This window comes from Carassius auratus, chromosome 40 (genome assembly GCF_003368295.1).
Source record: "Carassius auratus strain Wakin chromosome 40, ASM336829v1, whole genome shotgun sequence".
NCBI lineage: Eukaryota > Metazoa > Chordata > Actinopteri > Cypriniformes > Cyprinidae > Carassius > Carassius auratus.
Window position 1 is genome coordinate 10,085,302 of NC_039282.1, and position 15,179 is coordinate 10,100,480.

General features: G+C 37.6%; 1 protein-coding gene across 1 annotated transcript in view; it reads left to right on the forward strand.

Moving 5' to 3' along the window:
- The first annotated feature begins 1,019 nt into the window (after positions 1-1,019).
- Positions 1,020-15,179, forward strand: part of LOC113058534 (ankyrin repeat domain-containing protein 13B-like) — a 58,121-nt gene continuing 43,961 nt past the window's right edge. The window contains exons 1-7 of the mRNA XM_026226510.1: positions 1,020-1,425; positions 11,971-12,106; positions 12,884-13,008; positions 13,423-13,468; positions 13,576-13,719; positions 13,950-14,172; positions 14,386-14,452. Of these exons, the coding sequence (XP_026082295.1) occupies positions 1,315-1,425; positions 11,971-12,106; positions 12,884-13,008; positions 13,423-13,468; positions 13,576-13,719; positions 13,950-14,172; positions 14,386-14,452 (852 nt within the window). The 5' untranslated portion in view covers positions 1,020-1,314. The remainder of the gene's footprint in view (positions 1,426-11,970; positions 12,107-12,883; positions 13,009-13,422; positions 13,469-13,575; positions 13,720-13,949; positions 14,173-14,385; positions 14,453-15,179) is intronic.

Sequence of the window (15,179 nt, forward strand, 5' to 3'; positions counted from 1 at the left end):
AGCGTTTTAATTTTAAACTGTTGTTTCTGACTCCATAATCCGTAATAATGCTTCCTCCAGAGAAATTAAAATCACATCGTTTTGTTTCTTCTTTCTGGATACCTTTTTTCTGTAAGTATGTGAAGAATGTGCTAAATGTGCTAAAGACAACTGTAATAAAAAGTACACAGTAGCTCAATATAACCCAATAGAAATCTGCAAAAAATTAAGTATAAAATCTTATATTTTACTAACAAGCAATTGAGGATAAAATGGAAATGTAAACAAAAAGAAATGCATATTTATTTTTCATTTAATTGGAATTTTTGGGTTTTCTACTGGCAACATTTTTGACTACTGACACATTTATATTGAGTTAATGTTTTTTTTTTTTTGTGAGACCGCAATATTATTAATGAAGTTATAATAAATCTCTACTTGATTATATTGTATTTGTGGTATATGGATAATATTAGCTAAGTCTAATTCCCTGGTTTAGCTGGGTGGATGAGATGGATAAATGAAGACTTCTCACAATGGATATTAATAATATCAGCACAATAGAAAATACGTTTTCTTACTAACAAATGAATAAAAGTTTATTGAGACAGAGTTCAGTTGAAATACATGACTGTTTAATTTTATTTCAGTTACGTTTTATTTCGTTTCAAAGAGCAGAGGTTTAAGTTTTGAAATAACTGTTTTGGACATATTGTAATAGCCTATAAGTTCAAAACTAGGCTATAGTTGGTATGGATAAAGCAATACATTTTCATTTATCAAATCAGCAGAATAATATATAAAGAACCTTTTCATAGAATTATGAATATGTTCTCTTAATAAATTACATTTAATCCAATCCATTAGATATTTATTAAGAAATATTAAGACACAGATGGCAGCATGAGATGCTCCCTCTATGTCCTCTTTCATGGCGCAGTGAGCATCATCAGCATGTATGATGACAGAATCACACACTGAAGTTCAATGGCTCATAGATGTGAGTCGCTTTTATCAGGAAAACGAGAGCCCTGCCTCAGCCTCCGCGAGCGAGCGTGCGTGCAGTGCGCGCGCGCCTGATTGAGAGGAGAGGGAGAAGAGACCAGGAGGAGTGGAGAACAGAACGGAGAACATTCATGCACACAGCTTTAAATTGCCTTTCAGCATAGACACGCGGAATGCAAACGGCGATGCTGGATATGAAAAGGGACAGAAATGCCCTTACCGGTCGTTTCAGCAATAATAATATAGCACGCGCCCTTTATAAAAGTAACTGATATCGCTTAAAAACAGGGAAAGGGAACGCGGGACAGAGCAGCGGCGAACTATGCACTGATGATGATTTCTGCCAGAAAAACTCCGGAGAAGAGTCGCTACCACCTACATTATCTGGTGTGGCATAACAAACACCGGCAGCTGGAGAAAGAGCTCTCAGCGCGCGAGCAGGTAAGATGCTTTCGTTTCCGCGTGACCGTCTCGCGGCGGATGATGCTGTGAGGAGCGGCCGGCAGTGCGTTTGACTGAGAAAACTGATTCGGGTACTTCATATCGGCTTGTAATCTGTGTTAAAAGGGCGAAAAGTGATTCTTCATCGTTTGCTGGTTTATTAATAACACATCTTTTCAGTTAAGTGCTTATTTACTTGCTGATATGTGTACTGCACACAGAAATGCGTGTCAAAAAACCCCTCACACCCTGTGTCTTCAAACCTAGTGAGTTGCCTACCTAGTCCGCATTTTTGGGCGTATAACGTTCGAACGCGTAAAAATGCTGTCTTGGTATCCAGCTCACTAGGTTTCGACACACAGTCTCTGTTCTCCAAGCCTGCTCATGTTACACTTCTTACATTTGATCTCAAATGCAGTTTTATTTAGGTCTGAGATGGTGTAAAACACAGAGAGGCTGCAGAATAAAGTGGCATTACAAAGGCTGTGTGGGAACGATGCTTACAGATCAGCCTACGTTCACCACTCACAGTTCCTGAGGATAGATGGTGTGTCAGGAGAGGGTGTGTTTGTCTTTCTGATCACCCGTCTTCAAAAGAATTATTAATGCAGTACATTATTCCACAAATCAGTGTGGAAGTAGTCTGTAATTAATTCGAATCTGAGATTACTGTGCGGAACTATAAATAGGCCAAAGACATTGAATGCTTGATTTGAATGTATGGGAAGGCAAATAAATTGCAAAATAGACACACTAAGCAAACAGACAGATTACAACATGACTGGTTTAGTTATGTTTGTTGAGATTCACAAAGCAGAAGTTCAACTGATTTATAAGGAACATGTTGTACAGCCTATAAATTAAATAACCTGTTCTATCACCTGTTCTATTTTTTAATGGAATAGAATTCTATTCTGGAATTTATATTCTGTTAATAAACCAGTTTCAACATCTTATTTTATTGTATATACAAACATATACTGTACTATCAGATGAATACAACTCCATTTGATTTTATTGCATCTGTGAGAGATTTATTAAGAAATATTAAGACACAGATGGCAGCGAGAGATGCTCTCTCCCCCCCATGGCACAGTGAGCAGCATCAGCATGTACTGTTTGACAGAATCACTGATTATACACTGAAGTTCAATAGCTCATACAGGTTGATTTTGTCAGGGAAGGAGGGTGGTTCTTTACGATCAGCCATCTTTGAAAGTATGGCACGCAATGGAAATTCAATCTATTTTCTAAATGCAATTTATTGATTTTATTGTGAATGATTCATGCGTGTTTTATTTTTTCTGATGTATTTTCATAAACTCCTTTGTATTGCTTTTTTTTGTAAAGGTACTTAATCATTTTGAATCAAGATGTCATAACTCAGTCATCCTTGTGTATGCCACACTTCTCAAGTCAGCCTAAAACCGCCCTTTCTAACAAGCTGGCATTCAGATCTGCCTCTGTTTATCAACAAACGATGGATAGAAGTCCTGTTCTTCATATTTTCTTTTTTCAATAATCCATTTTACTTTAATCCAATGTACATCATACGGAAGAAAAAGATCTGTCGCCACTGTTACAGCACAACTTTAATGCAATATTATTTTACAGATTTGTAGAAAAAGTCTAAATTAGCATGACACAAATAGACAAACCAATAGCCACACAATGGTAAAAAAAAAAATATTAGAGGTGGAAAAACAAAGGCATTAAAACATTGCTCTTTAATTCTATTGTAGTTTAATTTAAAATAGTTATTATTATACAATAGAATCAATAAATAATACATTATTTGTCATTGACATAAGTCAAATTAATCCTTTTATAAAGTTAAAGAACTTGCATCTGTAGTGGAAGAGCCATAACATGAAAACCAGAATGCATTTTTTTGTAACAAGCAGAAGTGTGTGTAAGAAGACTAACTGAGACTGCAGAGCCGAATCAAAGGTCTACTTCAGGAAACATCAAGGCCTGTATGCTCTACTTTCATTATTCTGATTTAACTCTCTGCTTTATAAATAAATAATTTTAACTCATTTGATTGAAGTCTTCCATCTCAGTCTCAGCAACCATTCATGATCCATCTTTCCAAACCCCAAACATTCTGTAACCCATTCCAATACCAGCCAACTTGGTCCTGTGCCGGTTTTTATGGCTCAGGCTGATGGTAATAATTCAGATCCCTAACCCTCTTGATGATCACTGCAATATAAAGCACTTCCAGTTTAGTTGATTTAAAGGCTGCTGACAGCATAATATAGCCACGTTTGGCACGGTAGGGTGTCGCTCGATGAGTCAAACCAGGTCCCACCAGGGATGGCACGAGGCGCGAAGGGAGGTCAATGCCGTCGTGATTGTTCCTCTCCAGTGAATGAGGTGCGTAGTCACCCTGACAAGGGGAAAAGTTGCTGCAGCAGCACACAGGATTATGGGATAGATGTTAGGTGTCATTGAAAGAACAGAGGGGGGAAACTTAAGCTATTAGGACAGAGGAGAGCGAGGGACATGAATAGCAAATAGATCGGGTGGTGGAGGAGTAAAGAAGTTATCGAAGGGAAAAGAAGATCAATTTGCAGTTTGCCTTGACAGTGCTATAAAACAGTCACGTGGGAGGAATTGGACAGATGACAGCTTGAAGGAGAGCAGCAGGAAATTGAGAAGAGAATAGATAGAGTGGGTGATTGAATGGAGAAAACCAGAGAGAAGAGCCATTGCCTGCTGATGCATCTACAGAACTGAGTCCAAGAATAAGAGAAAATGTCTAGTAGCATGTACATCAGTTTTTTTGTGTTTAGTCGAGAGTGCCTCAGCAAATACACTACAACACAGTGGCAATTTCTTTTCTCGCAGCCCTCCATCAGCACATTTGCTGTTGTCCACACATCTTTTCAGTTTTCCCGTTTGATATACTCCATTCTTCTTCAACACTTGGCACTCCTGCTCTCCACCCGTAACCCAACACTAATTGCGACAGAGCGTTGTCACAAGGGACGAGTGTTGTGTGGCTGGGCGGGGGCTGTTGAGATTAAGTTAACTTATGGGAAGCTTTTAACAGACTGACAAGGACATTGGCAGACAGAAAGAGCTCGTACAAGGCCAGCGAATTGGGTTGTTGAATTGAAAATATGGAAATGAAAGGTGCAATTGCATCTAATTTGATTAGAGTTAATGATCTGAATTTCCAATAAAAAGATACGTTCAACACAATCAAGCATACAGATGCACACACATACAAATCTATCAATTGTGCGAGTTGTGCTGCATTTGCTTACTAGAGAATACTACAAGGTTCTATTTCATAAGCACTACTTATCTTTATGATTTACATGGATGTTTTTTTTTTTCCAGTAAACATTCCTCTATTCTAATTTGGATATGCAAATGTAACCTCCAGCCATACTGTGTGAAAACTGTAGGAAGTATAACACCTAGTGATTTGGTATTCTCCTTTTAAAGGGATAGTTCATTCAAATAAAGAGTGCATGTTTTTATCTATGCATGAATGCACTATGTGCATTTTTATGCATGCGGCCACACAAGAGAGCCTTTGCAAAGGATTCAGTGGAATCTATCACATGCTGTGATATGCACCCCACACTAACACATATGATTTTCTTCTGCCTGCCTCCCACATGCACAGTTTGGGCTTTCAATGAAAGATTGATGTTGGTTTAAGTAGCTGCCAGAAAACATTAGCCAAGGCAGAAAGAGTGCAAGAGCAGATGCACCAGACTGAGATGACTATCAATAATGCAGTCTCCAGCAGGCCCACAACTGAGAGAGAGGAAGAAGAGATGGGACGGAGAGCTATGTGGAAGAGCATCCATGTGAAGATGTGAGGATGGACCCTAGATTATTTTTACTTTCAATGTGGTGGGGTGGGATTAGTAATTAACATGAATTTGAGTTGTGTCACTTGTGTCTGATGTAGTGCATGCATGTCAGCAGGAAGTGTGCTTGCTTATTACAGGGCTGTCAGTGAGATGCAGTGTAGGTGGGTTAGACGAATTCCGGTCAGAGCAGGAGAACGTGTAGGTGTTTCAGGTAGGATTTCTATTATTGTTATTATTCTGCATATTCCGACCCTCACCGTTCAAGAAACCTTACGAAGATTTACCAGGGTAACCGTAGTTTCCACCAAAATACCACAGTTATGTGAAAATCCCAATGTTATATACATAAATATACAAAATTATTATTTTGAAGTTCATATATATATATATATATTAGTGCTGTCAATCGATTAAAAAAAATTAACTAATTAATCGCACAATTTTTTAAAATTAATCGCGAATAAAAGACTGAAACTTTTTGGATATGTAAATGTAAAATGTAAATAATTAATGTAAACTCAAGACAAAGAAACTATTTAAATTCAAAATATGATTGTTTATTGGAATTTTTGTTTAACTTGTAACACAGATTTTCTCATGTAAACAACATACCTGCAATAAACCATCAATATCCTCCAAATTAACTGTTGGCTTGAAAGCCATATTTATTACAGAAATAAAAACACAGGCATGTAAGTAGCATTTGAATTTCAAAACAATCAATGCCAATAAAAAACTAAAATGATTTCCATGTTGAATTCTAAGTGGACTGCAAAAAAATTCCAAAGTATAGTCATTGCCAGTGCTTTAAGTGGGCCAGTACGCACAGGTACTCAGTACCGCCACTTCCAAATATAGCTCTTGAGCGTACCGCCACCTCTCCATGCGCCCAGAACGTGCTTGTAGCGTACCGGTACGCTCATTTGGACATCTGTTTTAATAGAGGTTTTAATCTTTTTGCCGATTTTCAGAGCGCCCTTCACAATGCAAGCTTCCTAATTCATCCCACCCAGAGCAGAAACTACATTACCCATTCACCCTTAAGTTATACAAGTGAATAGCGCATGTGTCGCTTTTCCCACTGTTAAGTGTCAACAACTCAACGTGGCCGGAGAAGGTGTGTGAAACTCGTTGTGAGTTATACTAAAGTCGTCCTGCAGCCCCCGCTGGCTGCTCATTGGCTGCAGCATCTTTTTTCTAAGTTCTAAAAAAATACCGTAGACGGCAAGGCACAAATTTAGATATTCATTTATCTAATTAATCTATAGCCTATGCACAAAGACAATATGATCTTTTTGTCCCCTTTTTGTTTTAAAGCTTGATGAAGAGAGAGAGCGCAAGTTGCTGCAGCTGCAAGGAGAACAGTGATGCACGCGCACAGGAGTGATTGACAGTTCGCGGCACTGTGTACAAAAAATACTCCGCTACACAATTATTTCTTTATTTTCGTTTAAGCTTATTAACGTTAGCGTTACAGAAAGGTCTGATTTACGCACTGTTACAGTCATTGTTTTTGTTTTTTTTAAACAATGACATTTGAGTTCATGATTTTAATTTTGCTGTTTCTTGTGGCAGACTGAATGATGAGTAATGTTTCTTGTGGCAGACTGAAGAGTAATCCGGCAGAGTTTTATACTGAAACTTTCCGTCTAAAAGTCCTTCCTTGGTCTTATCCATATTTCTTTGCACGTTGAACACACATAGGCCACAACTGGAAATAAAAAAAACTGCAACCGCGTTAATTGCGTTATTTTTTTTTAACGCGTTAAATATTTCAAATTAATCGAATGCGTTAACGCGCTAATTTTGACAGCACTAATATATATATATATATATATATATATATATATATATATATATATACACACACAGACACACACACACACATACACATACACATACACATACACATAGACACAGACACACACTACAGTTCAAAAGTTTAACATTTATATAAAATGTTACAAATCTTTTAATTATGTCCGTATTTAGGAACAGTGTTGCAAATACAACTGATATCTAGTTGTGTCCTCTTTTGGAAGGCCAAGCATAGTATTTTCACTTTCACAACGTCAACAATACTACAGCGAAAATCAAAGTTACGCTTTTTTTTTTCTTTGAGTGAACATTTTTTGCAGTATTATACAAATCTTCCCACACAGTGACATAGACTTGTGGGGGCGCGTTTAAACGAGGCATTTTAGGAAGGCATGGACGAGTTTTAACTTTTATTAAGAATATTTCTTTGGGTTCGATACTTTAGTCATTGCAACTTTTCCTCTTATTCACGAACATATTCGTAACACTCCAAAAATACAGGAAAACTTGAAATCCCATCATATGAGCCCTTTAATAAATACTACAACCTTTTGTAACATTATTAATATCTTTACTGTTACAACAAAAACTTTATATGTAATATTAACAGAATATATTTATTTTATTTTTATTAAGGAATACACATTTTATAAATGAAAATAAAAGATAAAATATGGTAAATCTGTGTAATGCACATGACAGGAGATGACAGTCAGTGTGTTTGTCTGTATTTGTTCGTGGCAGTGTGATCAGATGAGATAAAGGACTGTTTGTTATTGTGTCTGTGTGTGTGTGTGTGCGTGTGTGGGTGTGTGTGTGTGTTGTCTAGCATGTCTCAGAGAGGTATAGAGCAGCATTTCAGGTCACCAGAATGTCATCCTATAACAGCTGATGTTTCTCGAACTCTCCTTGGTTCTGTCCTCCTCTCACAGCTGCTAATCTGTCTTACCGAGTTACACATTTCTATCTGTCTCCCTGAAGTTTTCAGAACCAGTTCTCAATCTCATTCAGTCCCTCGCTCATACAGTCTCTCACCGGCTCAAGCATGCACACCTCCTGACAGTTATCTCCTTCTCTCTTTCTCTCTCTGTCAGTCATCTGAGCCGTCTCTGGTGTCAGGGTTGATCGGAGATCCCCAGAGGACCGATGCGAGAGCCATCATTTAAAACTATAGTTTTCCCTCCTTCGGCCTGCATCTCTTATTTGTACTTCTCATCCAGGGTTACCATAGCAACCCCCACCCCCACCACTCATCCACACCCTTTTTCTCGTAGCACTTATCTCACTCCGGGGACCAGGCTGGTGTTTTTCTAGCTAGAGGCCCTCAGGGGCCGCGAGCCTCAGTTTTTGCTGGAGAGTGAGTGCCATCATGATGTTGTGAAAGGGGCCGGCTAATTACGGAGCATTACGGAGTTTTCTGTAACAACAATAACATGATTGTGACTTCTTTAGCTGCATGATACACAATCAGGGCTCAACATGAAGACGGCCCGCTGGCCCAGGACTGGAGTTTTTTTTTTAAGGTCAGCCAACAGAACTGTCAATCATCCAGCTGAGCCAGTGATATACCTGGATGATTTACAGCTGTTAAGTCAAATTCTGTTTGTAAAGAAGCCCAAATATGTATTTATATTTGTCAAAAATAATACTTTTTATTTTATTTTTAAATGTTATATGTTTACTACTTAAAAATATATATTTTAAATTCACTTTTCAATTTACAATCATACATTTAAATGGGTGGTAAAAATATTGTTGAGCTTTTTCTTAAGTGAAGTAAAGCTGAATTTATTTTTTATATTTATATACATACATATATATATATATATATATATATATATATATATATATATATACTGCTCCAGTATGACCTAATTTCTGTCTTCCCTTGATTGTCATTATGTTCAGGTGTGTGTCAGTAATTAACCTTATTAAGTTCCCCTTATAAGTTGTATTCTGTTCAGTCTTTGGTTGTTTGGTATTGTGTTGAGTGTCCTTACCTCTCTGTGGATTATTAAAGACTTTGAACTTCATCTTCGTTTTTGTTCGTTCTGTCATGCACCAGATTGTGACAATAGCTTTAATATCTATGTATTTAATATTAATTACACGCACGCACAAAATAAACATACAAAACTATAATTTTGGAGTAAAGTTGACATTTGTATATGTGTGTGTGTGTGTATATATATATATGTATATATATATATATATATATATATATATATATATACACATACACACACACACACACACACACACACACTAATGTTCAAAAGTAGCATTTATTTAGTAGAAGTCTTTGTAACATCATAAATGTCTTAACTAATTCTTTTTTTTTTTTGAGGCCAGTGAAATATGGACTTTTCAAATTTTCTATTGAAATAAAGTAAAATAATATTTGATAATTATTTACACACACAGATTAAATAAAACTACAATTAAATAAAAAATGCTAATATAAAAATTAACGCTAATTCAATATATTAATAAATACTATAGTATATAAATAATTCGGGAATAACACTGATGTATAAATTATTTACATATTAATCACGGCTTTTAATATTCTGATGAAACTCATTGTGTAAAATTATGCCAAAGTGTTGCCATGGTACAATGATTGGAATTTAGCACATTGCTTGGCTGTTGCTAGGGTATTTTCTTACTAGCCCAAGCCAAATGATCCCACCCTCAAATCTCTTTCATATTATATGGTTCAGGACTCTCCGTCTTTACAAATTTATAGGATTTTAAATATTTGTAGCCATACTATAGTAACTGTATTAGCCATACTAGCACTAACTATGAATAAATAATGCACTGTACGCTCAGAAAAAAAACAAGAACACACAAATGCACCTTGAGTGAAGTGTAAATAAGTGCACCCAGTTAATCAGCACAGTAAAAAGCAGCTCTCGCAGCACAAGTTAAGCCCTTGGGTAATAATGTGTTTCCGTTACCACACAGCTAATCCAAATGCTTCATTAAAATCAACAAACATGGCTCACATACAAGTCTCTATATAAAGCTGTCCTGACTCCCATTTCTACTGCACATACACGATTCAGTCATGACCTTGCTTTCAGAGTCTTTGCTTATAAATACAGCCAACATGACCATAGCCAGCCAACTCATCAAATAATGATTACTGGGTCATCCTGCATCTATAAAAACAAACATATTTACTGAAATGTATGGTAGCGCGTGGAGGTGAATGGAATGATTGTGTTGACAGTGAGCGATGATCTTATTATAAATGATCCTACCATAAGGAGAATCATAAAGTCTTTTGAAACTCTCAAGACTGTCAAGTAATATCGTTGACAGGCTTGAAAGGGGCTGAAAGACTGAGAGAGATCACTCAGATGAGAAGCTGGAGGAACAGTATGGCACGGCACTGGTTTTCACAAGTGTGGAATCACAGTGTGTTTAGCGCAGATCTCAGTTTGAGTGTGGAAATATTTCTCACTGTGGCTGTCAGGTGTCATGTGTCATGTTCAGGTGTGATGCCTTAATTATCGCCTGTCACTTCTCTTTTCTGTCACACTCTTTCACTTCTGCCTTCTCTTCCTTTTGCCATTGATTCTTTCCACATAGTAGGTTCCGTCTTTCTGGAGGCTTTCTCAAGATTCTGATATACTGCAATATTATCATAAATAAATGCTCATATTGTAGTTGTCATCACTTTCTCAATTTCATGATTCTTCAAAATCTTCACGACTTTCCTTTTTTCAGTGGAACACAAGCTAGGATATTTTGAAAGCAAATGGGGTTCAAAACTGAATTAAACACTGACTTGAGCTGAATAACAATGCTATTGCCTTCTGTAGAGCTGTTTATAGCTGAATTAAACTATTTTCATAATCTGATGAACAGTGCACTGAATCAACACTGAACTGACTTGAGCTGAAATATGCTCTATTATCTTAGAGCTGAATTAGCTAATGAACATTCACACTGTTATTGAACTTATAATTAGTAATTGTAATTGTCCTTTAAGAGCTGCTTTACAGCTGCAATTGGATTCATTTAATAACTGAAGAGCTTTGCAACTTTAATAAATATTTTCTTGCTTTTAACTGTGAAGCTGCTTTGAAACAATCTGTATTGTATAAAGTGCTATATATATAAATAAATATGACTTAATTTGACTACAGTTTGCAGTAGTAAGGGAAGTCGTGGCCTAATGGTTATAGAGTTTGACTGCTAATCCTAAGGTTGTGGGTTTGAGTCTCGGGCTGGCAATACCATGACCGAGGTGCCCTTGAGCAAGGCACCAAACCCCCAACTTCTCCCCGGCCGCTGCAGCATAAGAATAACCAGATTAAAATGTCTTAAATGTGTCAAATGTACTTCAAAACAAACTGCACTAATTGTAGTAATAATTCGATTTTTTGATGGACATAAACTTTGATATTTCACATGCAAAACCAAATGCTGTTAAATCTGAATAAAAAATATAAGGACCTGACACATACCTTAAAAGAAACAAACATGACAGCACCAATGAAAATAATGCAGTAAACAGTAAACAAGTGAGGTGGTAATTTGCATAATTTATTCATGTTGTGGTGTATGCTATCCAGCATCCAGCATTACTGAAATTACAACTTTGATGAGGCACAGTGATGTTTAAACCTCTGATTAACAGAATTGCAGAAATAAATAGTTTGAGGTTGTAAAGGTGGAATGTGTAATGGGACACAATTCAGGAGTTTTTCAAACCTGCATTTGACCACAAAAGTTTGGCATCTCTGGAGAACATGCATCATCTACTAGGCCACAGCTCTGACAGATCTCCGTTTTAGGGTGGAAAAAGAGAATTGTGTTTGTGAAATATTTTACTGCATGAAGTGGTCAATAAAAGAAATCTCTCTCTGTCTTAAAGGTTGATTTAGAAGTGTTGGACCCACGGGGTCGGACTCCTTTGCACTTGGCCGTGACACTGGCTCATTTAGAGTGCGCCAGTCTGTTAGTCCAGCATGGAGCCGATGTCAGCAGAGAAAACAGAAATGGCTGGACAGGTAATACAGCGAAAAAGCCTTTGCATTTTGAAAGGGGATGCAGTAATTCTGCACCATATGATAAGCTAGTTATTTACACTACCGTTCCAGAGATTGGGGTCAGTATGTTGCTGTTGTTTTTTATAAGTGCATTAAATTGATAAAATTGACAATGAGGAGATGTAAATGTCACCAAGAATCCTGAAGAAATGTTTCACAGTTTCTAAAAAAACATTTAGCAACACAAGTGCTTTGAATACTGATAATAATAAGAATTAAGAATCATTCTTAATAATTGTTTCTTGAGCAGCAAATAAGCATATTAGAATCATTTCTGAAGGGTCACATGACACTGAAGACTAGAATAATACCTGCTGAAAATTCAGCTTTGCCATCACAGAAATAAATTAGATTTTCAAATATATTAACATACAAAACAGTTCTTTTGTCTAAATAAATTCCAAATACATTTTCCAAAAACTAAAATCAGTCTTGCTACTCTGAAAATAAATTGGTGTAGAAACTATTTTCATGCACATTTAGAAATTGCTAGTAAATTTCCCAAACAGTTGCGAATAACATATAGTTTAAATGTATATTTTTTTATGTCTATAAATTTTGGCATCCCAACATTATAGTGCACTGTATGACAAATGGAGGTTTATTAATTTATTGATTTATTAGTATTTTTAAATATTGTCTTTAAGTCAGCATTAGATGACAACAAAGGTATTCTAAATGTAAATATATATGACACATCTCCTAACTTTGGTAACACTACTTTACCTTCTGTCTCAGTGTTGCAGGAGGCCATCAGCACACGTAACCCAGAGATGGTGCGGTTGGTGCTGCGTTACCGCGACCATCAGCGCAACACTAAGAGACTGGCAGGGATCCCATGCCTGCTAGAGAGACTCCGACAGGTCAGCCCCAGATGTGTCTTAATAAACCCTGAACCTGTTAATGACAAAACAACAAGCCACCAGTTTAACAACCACCTGCTGCCCGCACACCTGAGCCCTACATTCCAGTAGATACATGCATACAGATACACAAACAAACAGGCTTATGGGAAACCGCCGGGTTTACATCATTGTTTGCTTACAAGACCTCTCTTTTCCCTTTCCTTGCCAGTTTTCTTAAACCCTAGGGCGGCCCGTAGCTCTTTTCCTTTTGTTTATGATGGATGGACAAGCTCTCTGGTTCTCCACGCTCCTCATCTCTCTAGGAGTTTTATTATTCATGTCTTTCCCTGCAGAGTGATCTGTCTCTTGCTTTCATCCTCCCACTATATGCTGACATTCACTCTAACCTTCTCTTCCCCTCTTGCCTTTCAGGCGCAGGACTTCTACGTGGAGATGAAATGGGAGTTTACGAGTTGGGGTAGGTCATAAGTACTGTAACAATGTGTAAATGGCATGTTTGGACAGTGACTTCCTCTTTCCACATACTCATGTCCTGTTATTGTTGCTCTCTCCCTCTATTTCCAGTTCCGCTCGTGTCTCGTATCTGTCCGAGTGACACATATCGGGTATGGAAGAGCGGTCAGTGTTTGAGGGTGGACACAACGCTCATGGGCTTTGAGCAAATGACCTGGCAAAGAGGCAATCGCAGCTTCATATTCAAGGGTCAAGGTGTGTGTGATGGCTTTTTTCCTGCACCGAGCGACCTTTATTTTTCTCCGCCTGTTACCTTTAAATCAGATTTGGGTTTGATCTCCGCTTTTGTTCTTGATGGCACATCTCGCTCAGTGTTCTTTCAAACAAGCCGTCATTGGCATGGAAACAACCTCAGTCTCACTTCGCCACAGTCTCTAATTGGCTTCCATCCGTTCAGTCTCTCTCTCTCTCCACCTGTCATTCAGACTCCAGCGCTATGGTAATGGAAGTGGATCATGACAGACAGCTGGTGTTTTGTGAGACGCTGCCGTGCCTCTCTTCCTCTCCCACCTCGCCCTCCAACAGGCCTTGCACAACTGCTTCGAACCTTCTGGGGGCGCTGCAACCCAGCGAAGAACAGGTGGCGGCCCGTCTATCCACTCCCGTGGTGGCCACGCAGCTAGATACAAGGAACATCTCCTTTGAGAGGTGAGCACTTAATAACAATTGCCAAGTCATTGTTGGCAATTAAAATGTTCAAAAACAAGGGCATCGTAACTCTTAATTGTGGCTTTACTGAAAAGCCAAGAGTGTGAGCCAGCACTTTTGGACTTAGCTTCATCATAAAATGTGTGATATTGGACTCACCTCTGTCTGCAAGGCACGTTGGCAACCTGGTAACATTCCTGAATGTCTCTGCAGGAATAAAACGGGCATTCTTGGCTGGCGTAGTGAGAAAACGGAGATGGTGAATGGGTACGAATCAAAGGTACAGCTTATATCATAATACAATATTGAGTGGGTACAAATGTCTGAAAACATATTGAACATTTTGGTTCAAAACTTTTCACTTAAAGGTGTAATGATAATGTAATTTAAAATGATATTTAATATTAAATAAGGAAAATACCAAACACATAAATTTTCAGACTTTTGGATGTCATTATATGGATGAAATTTTTTTTTTATATTATCACCAGTGATATATTAAAGGAGTCATATGGGGTTTTGTGTATTTAGTGTAAAGAAATGTGTTTATGCGGTTTAAGGTTAAAAACTATTTTCCACACACTGTACAATATTGTTTCTCCTCTATGCCCCACCTTCCTGAAACGCATTGATTTTTACAAAGCTCATCGTTCTGAAAAGCGAGGTGTACAGTGATTGGCCAGCGTTTCATTGCATTGTGATTGGTCAAATACCAAAAGTTTGTGACACCCACCACAACGAGACAAAATCATTAAAACCCATTACAAACAAGGTATTTGTTGCATCCTGTGGGGACATAATTATGGATTCTAAATACTTTTAATGTCTTTTCGCACTTTGCGTTGCATCGCGCCATATAAACATAAAACCATGTCTGTATTTGTGCTCGGAGAAACGACAAACAACAAGCGCTACTCTACACTGCTCAAAACTCGCGTTTGAATCGTCAGCAGATTCTTTAAATATGAAAACATACTTACAGAGTGTGAGTCAGAACAGCCGGCATT